Source organism: Physcomitrium patens, chromosome 6, assembly GCF_059467195.1.
Source record: "Physcomitrium patens ecotype Gransden chromosome 6, ASM5946719v1, whole genome shotgun sequence".
NCBI classification, from domain to species: Eukaryota; Viridiplantae; Streptophyta; class Bryopsida; order Funariales; family Funariaceae; genus Physcomitrium; species Physcomitrium patens.
In genome coordinates, this window is record NC_143415.1 from 6242495 (window position 1) to 6261572 (window position 19078).

General features: G+C 41.6%; 3 protein-coding genes and 1 long non-coding RNA gene across 10 annotated transcripts; all 4 read left to right on the top strand.

Moving 5' to 3' along the window:
- Positions 1-1310: 1310 nt before the first annotated feature.
- On the top strand, positions 1311-2114 carry LOC149989122 (uncharacterized). Its single transcript, XR_016503248.1, has 2 exons — positions 1311-1610; positions 1821-2114. It is a non-coding gene; the product is annotated as an uncharacterized LOC149989122 (long non-coding RNA).
- A 2323-nt stretch (positions 2115-4437) lies between these two features.
- On the top strand, positions 4438-11988 carry LOC112283299 (uncharacterized). Of its 4 annotated transcripts, none has more exons than XM_024521836.3 (3): positions 4704-5581; positions 5739-11470; positions 11726-11988. In XM_024521836.3, the coding sequence occupies exon 2, from the start codon at positions 5848-5850 to the stop codon at positions 11389-11391; it is 5544 nt and encodes a 1847-aa protein (XP_024377604.1). In that variant the 5' UTR covers positions 4704-5581; positions 5739-5847; the 3' UTR covers positions 11392-11470; positions 11726-11988. The 4 variants fall into 4 exon arrangements, with proteins under 4 accessions (XP_073390794.1, XP_024377604.1, XP_024377605.1 ...); XM_024521837.3 differs by having other exon boundaries at positions 5804-11470; XM_024521838.3 differs by having other exon boundaries at positions 5836-11470.
- LOC112283300 (F-box only protein 6) lies at positions 11731-15042 on the top strand. Of its 3 annotated transcripts, none has more exons than XM_024521839.3 (4): positions 11731-12335; positions 12567-12762; positions 12854-13323; positions 13422-15042. In XM_024521839.3, exon 4 carries the CDS (start codon positions 13446-13448, stop codon positions 14715-14717), a length of 1272 nt encoding a protein of 423 aa, XP_024377607.1. In that variant the 5' UTR covers positions 11731-12335; positions 12567-12762; positions 12854-13323; positions 13422-13445; the 3' UTR covers positions 14718-15042. The 3 variants fall into 3 exon arrangements, with proteins under 3 accessions (XP_024377607.1, XP_024377608.1, XP_090107192.1); XM_024521840.3 differs by having other exon boundaries at positions 12854-13220; XM_090251066.1 differs by lacking the exon at positions 11731-12335 and having other exon boundaries at positions 12393-12762.
- A 742-nt stretch (positions 15043-15784) lies between these two features.
- On the top strand, positions 15785-17882 carry LOC112283111 (small ribosomal subunit protein eS4x). 2 transcript variants are annotated; one of them, XM_024521445.3, is made up of 6 exons: positions 15785-15961; positions 16073-16150; positions 16474-16654; positions 16829-16926; positions 17097-17179; positions 17305-17882. In XM_024521445.3, the coding sequence occupies exons 1-6, from the start codon at positions 15959-15961 to the stop codon at positions 17651-17653; spliced, it is 792 nt and encodes a 263-aa protein (XP_024377213.1). In that variant the 5' UTR covers positions 15785-15958; the 3' UTR covers positions 17654-17882. The 2 variants fall into 2 exon arrangements, with proteins under 2 accessions (XP_024377213.1, XP_024377212.1); XM_024521444.3 differs by having other exon boundaries at positions 15785-15854.
- Positions 17883-19078: the final 1196 nt, after the last annotated feature.

Consider the following 19078-nt stretch of genomic DNA (forward strand, 5'->3'; position numbering starts at 1 on the left):
TCTAGACTATAGAATATTTTATCTCTCTCATAACAAGACAAGATTACTTACTCTTGTCGATGCAAATTGGATAAAAGACTTAGACTCTTACAAATCTATATTGAATGTACTTTATAAATTAGAATTAATATTAATAGCATGATTAAATAAGCTCCAATTATCAATTGTATTTTTCTTAATAGAAGCCAAATATCGTATTCTCTCAAAAGCCTCCTACAATATTACTTAATTTTATAGATTACTCAAGGAATTCTACTTAAATGAAAAAGGTCCTATACCATTACTATGTGACAATGTAAGGAATATTAAATTAATTCAAAATTTAGTTATGTACCAAAGAACAAAGTACATAGAATTAAATTATTATTAAATTAGAGACAGGTATTAAGATAAAATAATTGAGGTTTGATACACTCTTATATATTTGCAACAAGCTAACATTTTTACAAAAGTATTAGGTTTGATTGAATTTATTGAAAATAAAGAATTAATTGGACTAAAAATAATACCAACATAGATGTATAAAAAACAAAATTCAACCTTAGTTAGCCTCACTTAGATTTTGAATTGAAGATATTCTTTTGTTCTCTTTCAAATTCTAAATTTCTTGTACTCTACTTCTTTGTAATTTTAAACTTGTTTTCCATATTTTAACCAAGATGTAAAAATCTGTGTACTATATCCACAATGCACAGTGTAAAATTTTAGAGAGTATGTCTATTATAAAACTCCAAGCTCCAGTGACTTTTTTAACCACACTACCAAGAAAAGAACCTCACCAACTAAAGAATTATCAAGACCATTCTTATTGTCTCTTTGTGATATAGGCAACAGTAGTCAAGGTTGTACCAAATTGAAAAACGACTTGCAAACACACTAAAGAGTCATCTTGATCAACCAAACCACAAGGAGAAGGATCTAAAATTGAATACAACAAAAAATAAAATTGAGGATTGGTCACTCCATAATTGAAAAACAAACTAAAAAAACAAAATCAAAATAGTACAACACCTTCCAATAATAAATCATTGACTGTATATTGTAGTTGCTCAAGAACCTTGGTTGAAGTGAGGTGATAAAGCACCATAACTAAAGAATGATGAGTGCAAGTTTAGGAGAAGCATTGGCTATATCCAACTTGCCCTTCCTTTCTTGCAATGATGTCACTTTCCACTCTCACCATGCTGTTTGTGACAATGATGTCACTACTATCAAATTTAGGACTAGGTAGAAACCTTTTACTACCTACTGCAGCTAGGTTATCCCTCCATGAATAAGACGTCTTATCTTCTATAACTTGTATTAAGTTACTTGTGTTTATTTGCAGCAGTAGTAACCATGCTTACTACAACACAGCAGCATGCTTAGCAAAGGTTCCAGAGTTCCTGAATAATGCAAATCAGGTGGTTTTTTCCTTCAAATTTTGCTTGTGTCTTTCATCTTGTGACCAGAAGTTAAGGAATCCAATCTTGGAAACTGTAGCACACCATCAAGTTTTTATGGACCTAATTTCTCACCAGAAAGTCAGTGTGAGGATGCTTGGTGTGATCTATATTGATTATGCCTTGGATTAAAGTTGCAAGTCTGCATGTCACATGAATCAATTACATGTGAGTCTCCAGCAGCATGTTCTCTGATTTATTTTTATTTATATTTTTTCATTTGGTATTTTATTTTAAGAACATGCTCACCGACATCGCCGTGTGCAATTGTTTGAGTTCAATCTAAAGTCAGCATCCTCATAGTTCAAGGAACAATACACGCAATTTCTTCCTAATTCACAGTGTTTTAAAAAAGTTATTCTAAAATAATTATGCCAGGTAAAATTTTCATCTTTGAGTCATCGGCTAAGACGAATGTGCACCGCGCAGAGCATCGATGAACGGTCTGGCGATCAATTTCCTCCACAACAGCAAGATGAATTGTCGGAGCTATGAACCCAATCGTGGACGACGTTGGGAAGTGTTCTCGAAGTTTTGGATACATTACATAACAAGATGCCGTCCCACAGCAGGAAGAGTGCATCTGCGTCCAAGTGGGTGATACATATAATAATGCTGAACCTAAAATCGGCATCTTACATTCTACTATCAGCAACAAGCATTCTCGAAGTTTTGGATACAAACCTCTAACTTATCATCGTTTATTGGTCCATGAGGGCGCAAGAATCCAATGCGTATTTAGCAACTTTGGTTTTCTGGCTCAGTCCCACGAAATTACGGTGAGAAACATTTCCCTGAAATCACTGGCTTCAATGTTAAATCGGTAGAAGCAAGTAAATGTACACAGGTTGACAAAATTTTGCTGGAAGAGATTCGAAGAGAACCTGGAACAATGCTCGAATCTTTTTCACTATGGAAATTCCTTTTTCGGCAAAAATAAACCCAGCTATTGGGAAAAGAAACAGCTGGGTTAGACTGGTGAACATTGACTCGAGTACTCCAAGTCTGAAATTTTCACTCAATTCTGCACTGTGTTGTCAGTATAACTTTACAACCAGAAAACAAAGAGAACAATTCTTTATCTCATGAATGAGCGATATCAAGCCTTGTTTTCTCTGCCAAAATAACTTGTGCACAAATTGTGTAGTTCATGATCAGTTTTTTCGTCTCCTATTTGGCAAGTAAACCCTAATTTCGATTGCAGTTACAAGTATGTAAACAGTGTTGAATGGCATTATATTCTGTGATGGAATTGATCACTGCCCACAAAAAACTATTGCAGACCAAGTTGTTAGGATGGAAATGACACTGGCAAATTGGTAGTTGCTCTAGCAAGTGTGAATTGACATGGTCCAGGTTACAACCAAAACGTCGCGAAGTGATTTCACGAACATCATACCTTCAACCAATCTCCTATAATCTTATCATTTTCGACAAAGTCAATAGAAAGTTAGAGGCATTCCTCATGCGATTACTAGATACAAGTTGCAAAAGGTGTTACACACCAATGTGGTTCTACAGATCACGTACGTCACTTTTGTATCACACTCGTTTAGCAAATTGACATTAATTTTTTAATGTTTTTTGTTTTGAAGCTCTTGTTAACCATAACATTTTAACTGAAGAAGTACAGCTACACAGATTACAATGTTATCTTTCTACAACACCTTGCATTCCAAATAATACGAACCACACAAACAGTAAAGAGGTTCTATGTTACGATAACAATCAATACAGGCTTTCAAGGTAAATTTATCACAATCCAATTGAATTTTGAATCGGTAATTAGATGGATGGTTGTTGCCTACAAATGACATTGATTCTTGCTCAATTATTGAAAAAATTCTCAAAGTATCCATGACCACATCAATTTCAAAGGATTAGTGGGAGCTCTGTGTCAGTGTATTCCAAGTTGGACTTTTGATGAGTTATTACAGCCGTGCCTTGAACAACAGTGAATAAAACAAAGCATCTCAACTTGAAGGTACCATTGATGCTCCTTTTAAAACTTCACCAAAAGCATGAAATTCTTTAAGACAAGGATACTAGTGTAAATCAGATGTTTGTAATACATGGAAACATTGTGTGTGTTCATAAAACTTCAAAAAGAAGCTTCACTCAAATCATTCATTTCACATCTTACATACAAGGAGATGACCATCTCATCATATACTTGACCAACATTTTGTCATGCTGTACAACAATCCCCCACAAACAAGACTGGTTTCAATATGGGTCTTGCTTTAAATCCTTGTTCCAAATCACAAGAGTTACTCTAAAATCAAGTGAAGTAAGCTCAACATCCAATGACCAGTGCCTCCAGAGTGACTAATATGGTGCATTATCCTCATCCCAGCTCCAATTCTTTGCCATGCTTGCAAGCAAACAATACCCAAACACACTTGTTTTTTCCATTCCACAGAAACACATGCAAACTACCCAATTATGGCTATTCTCAAAGAAAAATTGCACACCACCAAAACTAGCACAACCAAGTCCAGCACCCAGAACACACAATCAAACATGAACCAAATTTGTGACCTTGTTCATTGAATTCCTTCATCTACAGCCTAAACTTGCTCATTAAACCCTGCACACTAGCAACTGGCTCCTGCCAAAGAAATCTAAACTTGCCAATTAAACCCTCCACACAAGCAACTCACACCTGCACCTGGAATCCAAACTTGCCCATGAAACCCTCCACACAAGCAACTCACTCCTGCATACACTGCAAGATTATATTTCCACTCAGTCCACCACTTTCTGCCCCATGTGTTCCTTCTTCCGAATGGACTATTGTAACAACCAACCAGTTGGTTTTCCTACTATCCTCTATTCACACATCACCACATGCCTGAAACTCGAAAACCCAATATCCACCAAAACACCCAAAAAATCCTTCAAATCCATTTCAAATTCTTCAACAAAACCTGAATCATGCATTCTTCAGCAAATTAGTTGTGAGGGTGAAAACCCTAAACCCTGGACTCAAGGGAAGCCCACTCGCCCTCTACACCGCAAGAATCAAATCAAAGCCTGAAATTGAAAATCGTTTTTCACCTACTTCTAATTCCAACAAGACAAAGACAAGCCGAGAAAGAAGACTCCTGAGAGACTTGAAAGAAGAAAAAGAGGAACTCGGAGGAAAGGGAGGGACATACATACACAACTGATAATTATGTGTAACAGTAGAAAACGATAATGACCCATTCCTTTCCTTCCTTTCCGGTGAGGCCTTAAGCTGCCCTTTCTTCTGTGAGAACATTCACTCCAAGCACAGCACACAACTGACACGCATAGATGCAGACACAGAAAATTTCGGAAACATCACCAAGCTCATCGCGTGGAGCGTGATGTGCCTTGCTGCTGCTGCGGCTGCAGGCTGCTTGTTGAGAGGGATTGCTTATTTGCTGTAGGTATTGAATTATAAGGATCGGAGAGGTGTGTGTGTGTGTTTTAGGGCGGGTTAGGGTTTGGTTTGATTGACGTGCAAGAAGTCGAAGGCGGGTGGTTGGGGTTGTGAGGAGGGCGGGAATAGTTGCCGAGTTCGTGAGGGGATTGAACATTTGAGGAGTTGTAGTTGTGAGGAGGCAAGGTTGGGGTTCATGTGACGTTAGGAGTTGCAGTTTAACTTTGGCGGGGGATGGTGACGGAGATGTTGATTGAAATGGTGATGGCAATAGGAAAGGGAGAGGGCGGGGCGTAGCAGTGGTGGCAATTAGAGAGGTTGTTACAGTGTGATAGTGCTGTGGAGGGCGTGAAGGGGGGCATAGAGTGCAGATGGTGAGTTGAGGGGCAACCTCGGAGGTTGTTTAAGGGGCTTCCGGAAGACAGGAGAGGGATGGTGATGTGGAGGGGGAGATGTGGAGTTGTGCAGAAGCGGGGTTCTGCCCATAAGTTTGGGGGCGTGCAAACTAGGGTGGTATCTCAAGCGGGTTGTAGATGGAGAGAAAGCAGTTAGGGTGTGTAGTGAATGGGGGTTTCTTTCGTCGCGGAGAACAGAGAAGGATCTTGGGTGAAGCCTGACGGATTGACGACAACGTGTTCGGGACATCTGAGCGCGGAGATGCAAATGCTGGATGCTTCGTGGTGCATGGGAAGTTAGAATTGGTAACGGAGACACCGCATTACTAGAGGAGGTTAGTTGCGCTGCAGTATTTGGTCAGTGTTGTCCTCCGGAGCTCATAGTATGTCATTTTTTCTTACGTGGAAAATAAACGATGCCACATTCCTCCTGTTACCACGCCATCTTGATGCGCAATTCGGCATTAATGAAGTTCCTTGCATGAATTGCAGGATATGGGGTGACTTTGAGATATTTTAAAACTATTTTGTTAGTATTACAATTTAATTTGTTGCAGTGTTGGAGCCTGTCTTCTTGCCGCGAATGCAGTATGCGTAGGTCATGAATTTGCCTACGGATGCCCGTCGATCGCAGGCAATGCCAGCGTTAGGGCACCATGAGAATAAATTCGATGTGGAGGGAGGATTGGACGTGATTTCGATGAAAGAAATGGATAGGAATGGCAAAGTCGCCACTATGGAAGGGAGACCAGGCCATGATAGCTTCCCAATTGTGTACAAGCGAAGATTTTCGAATTTGGATGCTTTAATGGATCCAAGACCACCGCGACCTCCAACAATTCTACATGACGAGTGTAGGTCCGCCGATTTCGCAGTCGTTCGAAGGAAAGCCTCGTCGCCGAAGCAGAAGCAGATGACGTTGGAGCAGTTCTGGGGGGATCAAACCAGCTCAAAACTTTTGGATCGACTTCCCTCTGTGAGCAATGCTGGTGATCAAGTGCCCGCTTCTGTGCCATCTCCCGTTCATCATGAAGATGTTGACTTCGAGAGACCGGCTTCTGAAAATAATGCTGTTATGAAGCGCAAGCGTGTGGAGAAACCTTTAGCTATTGATTTGAATAGCAATCCGGGTTCAGAGAAAGCACAGATTATGGGACGCAAGCAGATCGGCAGACCGAAGGGCATGCGTAAAGTTGATCAAAATCTGGAGGGGAAATTGCCGCGCCCTGCTAGCGAGGTGCACAATAAGAAACGACGAATGGGAAGGCCGCCGAAAGAAGGGGTGAAGAGGGAGAGAAGTGAGGTAAAAATTCGGCCAGGGAAACGGCCCAAGCTTGTTTTGGGAAGGAATCGCAAACTTGAAGTGGAGTACCACACAGATCCTAAACATGAGCTTCATCGGTTCACGGATGTCCTTCAAGGCAGTGGAACGGATGAGCGAGCACACTCAGCTGTGCGACCACATGTGCAATTGGTGGAAAGGAGTGTAGTCGCTGTGTCCTGCAACGAGGATGGATCTAGCTCCGGAACTCAAACCGAGGACGATATGCCAGCGAGGATTGGAAATAGGCAGATTAGGCAGCGGCTGGAGCAGGAGGAGGTTTCGAGCGAGGCAACTCAAAGTGAAACAGCTACCGAAACAGACTCGGACTTGCCGTGTTTGAATGGAGGAAATCGGCCGAAGCGTCCTGATTGTGAGCAGGGAGACGAAGACGATGAGTCTGATGGTGATCGGATTCCGATAGATTTAAATGTCCTTCCAGAGCTTTTAATGAGTGCAAAGTCAAGGAGGAAGAAGCGTACTCAAGAGCAGAAGAAAGGCACAGAAAATTGTCGAAAACCCGCCCTCAAACGTGCCGAGATTCATCAGCAGCTACGGCCATTAGTCCAGACGAAGGCTGTGCAGTCTAACCAGGTTGTGAAGTCTCTGTGGCCTTTAGCACGTGGTCCACAACCACATGATTCACATGAATCTTTGTCGAATGAAAACACTACAGTTGTCGTCACTGCAAATCCTGGGAAGTACATATCCCTGAAACGTTTGCGAAGCCTAGCGGGGTCTAGGAAGACGAACTCTCAGTTTGAATTGCGGGAATCAATGAGAGCGGTTGATCGAGTTGTGAAAGTTAATAATGTCAAGACTGTTCAGCCTAAAGCACCGAGGGTGCCTCTAGTGACGAGAATGGCGGAACCTAGGTCGGAGAAACCAGGAAGCTCACTTTCAATCCATGCAGAAGACAATGGAGTTGCAGGTCTGAGAAACAGAGAGATAATTTATTGTTCCTCATCTGAAGAGACTGAAAGTGACCGGGAACAGATAGTTAATCGTTTTAAGGCAGTGCCAAGGTTCCAAGGATTAGTGTCACAGGGACAATCTCCTGGCTTTCTTTACAGTGGAAGTGCTTTATCGGGCAAGGCTTCGGACTTAGCTCAGCCGAGAATAAACGGAGAGGACTATTCTACTGCTAACAAAGAAATGCCTGGGAAGTTGTACTCTAAACTTACAGTTAACAGAACAGAAATAAATGCTGGTCCTCAACAAAATGTAGGAGTGTCCAGGAAATTGTCATTGGTTGCTGACCTATCTGACGACTCAGAGACAGAGAGTGACAAGGAAATAGTAGGCCTGGGGGTTCGTCGTCCTGAGACCTCTCGACCACTACTGCAGGCATCACGAATTGGTATGAAGCAGCAGAACGGTGAAAGAGGCAAGAGCTGCGGGCTTCTAAAGGCCACATTTGTCAGGAAACCCGAAAATGCGATTAGTGGAAAGTGTCATGTGCAATCCTCGCCTGATACTTTGAGGAGTGGCAGTAATACACCGATGAGATCTCCCGTTAGCAATGTGGGAAGCTTCCTAGCATCGAAACATCCTGAAGGAGGATTGTTGTCTAGAAATGTTGTTCAAAGAGCCAAGATTATCAAACCACCGCAGGCGAAACCGGCAGTCAATGGAATTGAAAGTAATGGAGCGGTTACCAAATTCGCATCACAGGTTTCACAAAAGGAGAGAAAGCAAAAGAAGATTGGTGTGTCTATACTTCAAGGTTCTGAGACCGATGGTCGCAGACATTCTGGTAGAGTTGAGGCCTTTGAGGCGGTTTCAGAAGCTCATTGTTCGGGCTATTACTCCTCATTACAGATCAGTCCCAATAATGCAGACGGTCATCAGGGTGCAATGCATGTAAGTCCTCAAGCTGAATTGTCTGTGAAATTGAGAACAAAGAAGCCCATATTCCAAAATGGTGCGGTCGTGGTTCAAACGCCTGTGAAACTCAGAACAAAGAAAGCTAGAATCGAAAACGAAGTCATAGGAATGCGGGGACTCGCTGTTTCCAGCAAAATGACTCCTCGGACGAGGAAGCTAACAGATGCCATGCAGAAATTTGTGACTCAGAAAGCAAATTTACGACAGTGGAGGGAAGTTGATTTGAGCAAAATCAATCCTAAAGCCTTGATAGGTCGTACTTGCAAAGTGTTTTGGCCCTTGGACGACGAATGGTATCCAGGAGTTATTCATGATTACAACCCTCAAACCAAGAAGCATAGAATTGATTATAGAGATAATGAGATGGAAATGGTCTCGGTTTCGAAGGAAAGATTTAAGCTGAAACTGTCTCCTGAAGAGTGGGTTGACCTTGAGACCGCTACAGGTGAACAGCCACTAATAAGAAGTCAACCGGACCCAGTTGAGCTGGTTGCATTAGCAACTGCTGTTGAAGATCAAGAGAAGCTTGTTCATGGGGATCTTGTGTGGGCTAAAGTGAAGGGGTGGCCAATGTGGCCAGCGTTTGTTATGGATGAAGATCATGCGGCCGCTTGTGGTATGGATCCTGGCAAGAAGGGCATGGTTCCTCTTCAGTTTTTTGGCAGCTACGATCATTGCAGGTTCAGTTACAAAAAATTGGTAATCTTTTCGAAAGGTTTGATGATGAAATTCCATACCAAGTGTAAGCGGGTGGTTTTCGTCCAAGGACTAGAAGAAGTAGAGCGGTATTTGAAAGAATGCAAGCTTCCTGACAGCATGTCCCACCTGCTTGATGATGGGGATGGTGTGCATGGGGCGATTGAGAGACAAAGACAGGAAATTGAAGAAAATTGGCCAGAGCCAGAACCAGATGTGCAAGAAACTGGCGGTGAAGTCAAAAGGATGACGAGAAGGCGAGTCAAGCGCGTTGTGACTTTTCCTCTTCAGTTGGGTGCACTTACGATTCTGAGTCTAGGAAACGTTGTGCGGGACAGCGAGCATTTTCATGATCAGCAGTACATTTGGCCCGAAGGATACACATCAGTTCGAAGCTTTCCGTCAGCAAAGGATCCTGATGCTTTTGTCGATTACAAAATGCAGGTATTTAGGGATCCCTTAACTCAATCCTTACCTACGTTCCGTTGTACTCCTGCGGACGACACTCCTGTTGAAGGTCCATCTCCCTACGCATGCTGGAAAAAGGCTTTCCACAGGCTGCGAAAGGCTCATAAGAAGGTGGGAAAGATTCCTGAGCTAGACAAACGAATGCAGTTCAGATCTGCTGCACATATGTTTGGATTTAGCAATCCCCGAGTTTCAAAGTTGATTCAGGCCCTTCCAGGTGCGAGAGCTTGCACAAAATTTGCCAACTGGTCAGTAAACCCTCCAAATGAAGATGTGGAGGCTGTGTTACCTGCGGGTTACAAACCTGTTGAAATATCATGGAAGCATCTAGACCGCTGCACAGTTTGTTACCTGGATGAAGAATACGTTGACAATCTTTTGCTGCAATGTGACAAGTGCCGGATCATGGTGCACATGAATTGTTACGGAGAACTGGAACTCCCGGATGGAGATTTATGGCTGTGTAACCTATGTAGGCCTGATGCACCTAAGACTCGACCTCCCTGCTGCCTTTGTCCTGTCACGAGCGGGGCGTTGAAGAAGACAACAGATGGTCGCTGGGCTCATCTGATGTGTGCCATGTGGATACCTGAAACTTGTCTTGTAGATGTAAAGCGCATGGAACCTGTGGATGGAATTAACGCTATTAGCAAAGAACGTTGGAGGCTGACTTGCAGCATATGTAATGTACCATATGGTGCATGTATACGGTGCTCTGTGAATAGCTGTAAAACTGCCTTTCACCCTCTTTGTGCTAGATCAGCTGGTCTTTATATGGAAGTTCTGGAGGAGAAGCTGCAAGTGAATGGGGAAACAGATTTGAGGTTGCTTTCCTATTGTCGAAAACACAAGCAATCAACCAGACTTAATTGTGAAGTTGCTCTACCAACTCCTTGTACGAAAACTGATTGCTTGACATACCAACCACCGGTGACATCCTCTGGTTGTGCTCGGAGCGAGCCTTACAATGCAGCAGCAAGACGAGGGCGTCGAGAACCTGAAGCGCTTGCTGCAGCTCTTGCGAAGCGCTTGTTTGTGGAGAACCTTCCATACAGAGTTACTGGTTGTAGAAAGAACCCCCTACCGAAGATAGCAAGCGTCAGTAGTAACGGGAATATGTGGTCTATGCATTGGAAACCTAGTAAAGGACCTCTTGGTGCTACTGCTCTTCCTGCTTCGGCTTCCGCCAAGTCTGGTGAAGACGTGGAGATCTTGTCGATGTCAGACAAGTTCCGTAGAATGAAGTCATCTTTGAGCCAGCGCCTTGCGTTTGGCAAGTCAGCAATTCACGGGATGGGGGTGTTTACAAAGCAGGTCCACTATGCAAATGACATGATTATTGAATATGCAGGTGAAGTTGTGAGGCCTGTAATTGCCGACATTAGGGAAAGGAGATGCTATGACTCACTTGTTGGAGCGGGAACCTACATGTTTCGAATTGATGATGAGCGTGTCGTGGATGCCACTCATGCTGGCACCATTGCACATCTCATCAATCATTCGTGTGAACCGAATTGCTACTCGAGGACTGTTACTGCCAGCGGAGAGGATCGGATCATCATTTTCGCGAAGCGGAACATTGAGGTTGGAGAGGAGTTGACATATGACTACAGATTTATGTCAAAGGACGAAGTATTAACATGCTACTGCGGGTGTGCTGGCTGTAGAGGATCTGTCAATGTTGTAGATGGTGATGGTGACTCCACTAAGTTGTCTGTACCGCTATCAGAACTGATCAAGTTGCCTGCGACAACACGAGGACACACACATTAGAATTCACTCATACAACTCCAGCTCAAAAAAATCGTGATTGCCATCAAATGATTCCAGCTTGCCCAGGTCCTTGATGCATGTAATGTTCATCACCCTCTAGTGGTTTGTAACTTCTAGCTTCTCTTCTTTTTCATTTGCAAGGAGTAGATCGTCCAACTTGCAGGCTTTCAAGTACATCTAATTTTTGACTAATTGATAAATGAATAAATGATTACAAGAATCTGGACCATTTTTCACGTAAAATGCTTATCAGGGCTTGTACAGACATGGTCAAATTCTTACAACTCAATTTTACTGCAACTTACATATTTAGTCTCTCTTTACTTGTTAACAGATTGGTGTCAGTAGGTGCAACATTCATTCCTTTACACTGAACAACTGTTACCAACTCAAATTGGATACAGCTTGGGGGCTGTGCAATGGCTACCCCGACACAAACAAGGAACAGGTTACCCCAGAAAGCTATGCGAATCGAACACTTCAAGCCTCAACAGTTATGATTCTGGGGCTGAAGTAATCTTCGGAGGCTATTGAACAATGATTTAAACGTCTTGTTCTGCATGATTGAAGATCACCCGTGGCTGGGTGTTTTACTTCCATGAGCTTATGATGTTTGCGTGGCTTCTTCTGTATGAATGAGTTGATGTGTCGATTCAAAGTAGGAAATTCTTTGATGTTGCTTAGTGATTTGCAAATGATTTGCATCAATCATGGGTTACTTGAGGAAGTGGAACAAATCTTCCTTAGCGTCCCGTCCTGTATGATGTATCTGTATGCCATGTTTTTGAAATCTGAATCCCGTCCAGTTAGTGTCTCCTAGTGCGAAAGCAGCATGTCTACAGGTTCCACCAATTTGTGTAAAACCTTTGAATCATTTTGTCTTCTTGCAACTTCGACCGTTGTGATGCTCGCCATGGGCGTGGGAGTTACATGAATAAAACTTGGTGAGTCTTCTGCACAAATCACGCATAATGCTGTAAATCAACTTAGTCGTTGGGAAGTCTAATTTCGATACCAGTAGCAAAATCGCTTGCAGCGTTCTTTCACAATCTGGGCATTTTGAAATCAACATTGTGATGCAGAGATCCACCTAACATAATTCCTGCGAGTCGACTTCCAAGTCACTGATTCAGCTGAGAAATTTGAATAAAATCCATGTGGTGGTTCCGCCGCAGACTGTTTGCGACAATATTCCTTCTTTGTGAAGCAGACAGGCACAACTAGAAGATTCTCCTTCTGGACATCTCTCTAATTGTTTTGAGAGCGAAGTTGGAGTTTTGAACGAGAATTTTGTGACGAGGAGAATCGACCGCACCTTGTCTGGGAATCGGATTTCAGGCAGCTCACTGTCTACTGTCACTTAGTCTGCAAGTAATTCTCATCTTTTCCATTGTATTCAAATAACCCACATTGTTACCAACATTCAATGTATGAACGTGAGAAATGAAATGTAATTTTACAGGGATGTTACAAATCGTCCGGAGCCGCTGATGAGCGTAAATTATTCTTGTCAACAGTATCACGAGTGACAGTGTGCAGACAACTGCGAATATCGGTACCGAGCAGCTCCCCCCCCCCCCCCACGACTTTTTCCGAGACGCTTCAGAAGACCCTTCCCCACATTGTCTCCTCTCGACGCTCCCCCGCCGACTACTAGTACCGCCGCGAGTCCTCGACCACTTCCCCCACTACTCCTGCGGCTGCTTGTCCCGTCGCTGCCCCCTGCCTCACTTCCCCGGCGAGTGTAAATCATTCTTGACAACACAATCACAAGTGACGGTGTGCGGACTGCTGTGGACGTTGGTTGACTGGAAAGTTTCTTGATTGTGGTTGGTGCTTCAAATCCAGCGCTACCTTGTTCGATACGTCAGTTCGATAACTCTCGCTTTGATTGGCTGAAGAATCACCTTCAATTTCTTGAGCTCAATTCAGGTGAACTTGTAACCTTTTCCAAATTTCATGTACTCATGTCCGTGAGTCGCCTTTCCCTACCTCTATGCTCTAATGATTTGGCTGCTTACTGATTGCAGATTAGAAGGAGAACACTGAAGTCGATGAGCTGGATGTCTATAAGTGACCTTGCCAATGGGCGTACTTGGGATTCCTTACCTTCAGAAATACAAGATTTGGTTCTGGCCCGTTTGGACCTAACCGATCTGTACAATGTCGTCCGAGTTTGCAGAAGCTTCCGGGAAGCACTATTCCGGGACAGCTTCAAGCAAGCGCGCGCTCGTCTACACCCATTAGAGTGCACTCTCAGTCCTTCACTGTTTTGTGTGGAGAGGAATTGGTGGCACCTGTGGGGGTTTGATTGGAAGGATCACAGTTGGCGCATGCTACCCCCGTTCACCTGCCCGATTCCAGTCCCGGATCCTGACTCGTTTAGAAAATTTCCGGTTGCCGGTAAACATGGTCTTATCTGTGCGAATATGGGCAGGTCCTCTGAACCTGCGAAGCTGTATATCTTCAACCCTCTGACAGGAGAAGCGCAACAACTACCTTCTTTGAACTATCCGCGCCACCCTGTTGTCATATCACTGCAGGTGACCACGCCTGGCAGAGCAGATTTTCGAGTGATCGCAGTTGGGAGTGCGGCAGTTGGAAATGGGCACCTTTCCAGAAAAACAGAGGTGTACTGCTCAGTCAGTAGGCGATGGGAAGTTGCTGGGGATGTGCCGGGTGAGTTCTCCTTAAACGAATACCAGACTGGAGTCTTCTGCGAGACTCAAAATTTGTTGTTGTGCACAGGGTTCATGGTGGACGGAAGGAAAGGAATCCTGGCTTTCGACGTGGTAACAAGCGAGTGGCGAGCACGCTGGGTTTGTCCATTTCTCAGTTTGCATCTCAGGTCCCCTTCCTCAAGAGTTATTGACCAGCTTGTGGAGTGCAACGGCGTGATCTACCTTTTCTCCGAGCAAGTGACTGATTTCTCCATGCCAATGAGTGCATTCTCCGAGCAAGAGAGTCCCCGTTGTGTCACCCACTGCATTGATAAGCTTAACTTGTGGAGCGAAGAAGGGTACACATGGACCAGGAGACTTACCAAGCAACTGTCGGCACGAAAATCCGAAGATCCGTCAGAACATCCAAAATTCACATGTGTCCCAGTGGGGAAGCACAATCTCTGCATCTTCAACACAGACGAGCTAACTGGAAAAGTGTATGATATGAGCAAAGAGACAGTCGACATTTCTCACAATGAATCCTTACCGACACCTCCTCTACTTCGTAGAAGCGCCATGAATTGTTTGAACCTAGGTTGTTATTTGCTCGGGGCTGTTCTGCCAGATCTCAAGCCAGATGAAGACGTGAATATAGCTTTGTAGTGTGGCATGTTTGTATTTTTGTGTTTACTTGTAGAGCAATACATGTGTGTGCAACACTTTTATCAAATGATACACATTTAGTGACACTTTATACTTAGAAAACAAGGTTGTTTATAACTTCTTAAGAAATTAGGGTCTATTTAGGGCTTGGTTAGGTTTTTTTAGAATTTGATAGGGTTTCTCTAAGATTTTGTATAGGTTGTTTTTAGATTTTTTTTGAAGTTTATTTAGGATTTATAAACTTCTAGGATATACATCATGGTTGTCAAAGAGTAAAAAATTAAAGCCTACAAATTCTTATAACTCAAAAATAATTTGGTGGTTAGAAGCACCCCTCTTGATAACCATTAACCTTCTAGAACTCCTAAATCTAAGCAATTCTAATTCCTATAAATTTTATATTCTAAGTTCTATATAATTCTAAAAATAATCAAATAAATTTTTAATAAATCCTAAAAAAATTCTAACAATTACTTAGATATCTTCAAAAACTCTAATCAAATCTTAAATAAACTCTAGATAAGTCCTAAAAACTTAAACAAACCCTAATCAAACTATTAATAAATGCCTAAAAAATCTTGACTAAATCATAGAAAAATTATGTCAAAAATAAAAATACTAATGATTGGAAGTTATACATTAGTTTAAAAAAATGCATGTTTATGACTAAGAATCCAAATTTGGTGAATCCCAAGGACCACATTACAATATAAGTGCAAAAACAGAACTTGAGTAAAATACGACATTCAAGTATTTGTTCTATATTCATGTTTAAATAAATTAAATAAATAAATGAATAAATAAATAAATAAAATATATATTTATCATAACTTAAGGAAATATTATTATGTATATATATTTACACACACATGGAAATTCATGCATGGAACTGAAACCAATATATTAAAAACTGGAGTCAAAATCAGCAGCCAGAATTCCCCGACCTGAAGAAAGGCTACCCTAAATGCAAGGGATGAAACGTCCCACGCACCTTAGTTGGATGGATGAAGTTTGGGGTTGAGGAGTACAGGGACCACGACGACTGATTAGGGTTTCTCTTTCGGATTTGTTGTTGCCCGGAGTGTGTGTCCTGCCGCCTCGCACCCTCGCAGCGCCAGCTCCTGCCTTCCCACCATGGTATCTACGCTCTAAAGCGAGCTCTCTGTGCACTGTCCCACCCTCCTTTCCATTTCCCTTCGCTCCCCCACGTTCCTTCTCTCTCTTGTAGTGCCTTTTCAGCTATGGTGAGCCTCTGATGCTGGAGTGAGAATCAGGGTCTTCGGTATTTTGGGACTGGCTGATCACCCTGTTCAATTGGTACGTGTGCTAAACATGTGTTGCGGTGTTGATTCCAGGCTCGCGGTTTGAAGAAGCATTTGAAGAGGCTCAATGCGCCTAAGCATTGGATGCTTGACAAGCTGGGTGGCGCCTTCGTGAGTACCATTTTGAACTGAATTCATACCTATGTTTGTGAGCGGAAGGTGGCTTGTATCTAGTGCACTGTTAGATAGGCTTCTTAAATGAAACTTTTGCTTCTTGCCCTCTCGTTGAACAGAGTATTCTGAGCTTCTTGGGCTTGGATCTTCAATATTAAAAGAAAACTATCAATATGCCTCATTCTTTAGGTCTCTCATGGACTCCTCAAGTTTATATGGAGCCTGCGGTGTCCTACATGATTGCGGAATAGACCTAATGTTGAGGGTTATCCCACTACACAGAGGTTTCTCACACGGTATATTCGATTGTTGTGTTCTAGGCCCCCAAGCCCTCTCCAGGGCCCCACAAGGAACGAGAATGTCTGCCTTTGGTGGTTATGTTGAGGAATCGGTTGAAGTATGCCTTAACCTACCGCGAAGTGGTTGCCATCGTGATGCAGCGCCTCATCTCCATTGATGGAAAGGTTCGAACTGACAAGTGCTACCCTGCCGGTTTCATGGGTGAGTAACATTTAGATCATCTTTATTGCCATCGTAGCGCCAACATTCGAGCCGGCCTTTTTTATTCTTGACAATCTCGGAACCAAAGTCCACACATTGCGTGTTTTAACCTCTTTAATGGAGCCATAAAGTTTTCTTACAAGATCAGGTTTATCATCTGATAAAAAAATGCAGATGTCATCTCCATTGCTAAGACAAACGAGAACTTCCGTCTATTGTATGACAATAAGGGTCGTTTCACCCTCCACCACATCAGTGCTGAAGAAGCTAAGGTTCGCTCCGCGGCACGAGATCCTCTTGCACTGATTCTGGAAGCCAACTCTTTGTTTCAAATTATAGGCAGTTAACCTTTATTACAGGTCTTTGTCCTCCGCAATCAATGTCATCAGTCTATATTGGATTTTTTCCTAACATGCTTCTTCACTGGTTAATTTGATTACAGTACAAGTTGTGCAAGGTGAGGTCCGCCCAATTCGGTGACAAGGGCGTTCCCTACATCACCACTTTTGACGGTCGCACTATCAGGTATCTTTTGTACCTATCACGGTGAATGAAGCCACGAAACATATATCCGGCTGTGAAATGTTGACACCGAAATTTGTAATGTTTTGTCATCGATATGTTTATTGAACTGGGTCTGTATGTTACAGGTACCCAGACCCACTTATCAAGGCCAACGATACAGTCAAGATCAACCTTGAGACAGGAAAGGTGGTAGAGTTTATTAAGTTCGACATTGGTAACATCGTCATGGTTACTGGTGGGCGCAACAGAGGGCGTATTGGGGTTATTCAACATCGTGAGAAGCACAAAGGAAGCTTTGACATCATCCACGTCACTGACTCCACAGGAAACCAGTTTGCCACTCGAATGGGTAACGTGTTCACAATCGGACAGGGTACGAAGCCCTGGATCACCCTTCCTCGCGGTAAGGGTATTAAGCTCAGCATTGTTGAGGAGGCTAAGAAGCGCAAGGCAGTCACCAACCAAGTTGCCTAGATTGTATTTATGGGCGTTCTGCAATTTTGACATTTGCCTTTTAGAGGAAAATGATTCTAGTAAAGAGTCTTCGAGAAAGTTGAATCTTTACTGTTCCTGACTTTTGTCTATGAATCGACTCCATTGACTGAAAGTTATGATTTGTTATTACATGATGTCAAACCCAGGGTCACCTTTTCGTAAGGCCATATTATTCTAAAATGTCTATATGAAGTTTCTGTATTATCTACATTGACTTCTTGGTTTGTCGAATTTGATGCGATGATTATATTGACTACATATTGATTATTACTTAAGAGCTTTATAAGATTTTAATAATGAACCAATACATTAAAATACTTGTTTTAATATTATATATTTCTTTAAAACAGCACGTAAATTAGTTATAAACGTTTGAATCCTTTGGAAGTTATCTGATTAGTCACAACTTTTCTACATTCTGTTAGAATTAATTGGAAAAGTGTAGTGTAAAATTATTTCGTAATAAACTTAATAGAGTAAAAGATTATGATTTTTGATGCCGACTCAACACTTCATGGGGATAGAATATAAGCATTCACTCGAATACAATGCTACTAAGTACAATAACGTTATGACAAAAATCTCTTGTTTCTGAACTTGAATATATGTCTATTTATGAAATCTAAACCAGCATGCCTGGATTCTTAATCTGAAAGATCATTGAATCCTTCAAACATGTTTACATATATAAGAAATACAAGCTGTAAAATATTGTGTCAAAGAATAACACCATAAATAAATAATCAACTACTCTTTAAAAAAGTCTTGAATTTCACATAGCATAATCACAAAAATTGACCTATTAAAATCTTTTCAAATATTAAATTGACCTATTAAAATCTTTTCAAATATTAAATTGACCTATTTAAATCTTAAATTGATCTACATGCTAGAAGTCATTACTCACAAATCTTTCACTATAAATTTATTCTCAATTCATTTAGTGTAAATTAGAGCTTTATTGTGTGTATGGGTGTGTGGCACAAGAAGGTGTCTACAAAAAAATTGAGGAGTGTCCACATAGCAATTTTTTTTTATCAATTATTAAATTTGCATATAAATATATTTAAAACATTATTTATTTTAGAAATGCACATATATATATATATATATATAGATATAGATATATATGTTTATATATATACACATTCATATTTTTCTTTTAAATTCTTTTTGCTAAAATAAAAATTTATTAAAATTTTAGAAGTTTTTATTCTTTAATATATATATATATATATATATATATATATAAATAGAAACAAGTACCACAAATAAAAAATATGAAAATTTTAATTTTTAAATAAAAAAATCATTTTTTTTTATGTTTTCTATTTTTACAATTCATATCTACTATACAAAATAACTTGGAAAAAAGATAAAGAAACAAAAATGTATTTTAATTGG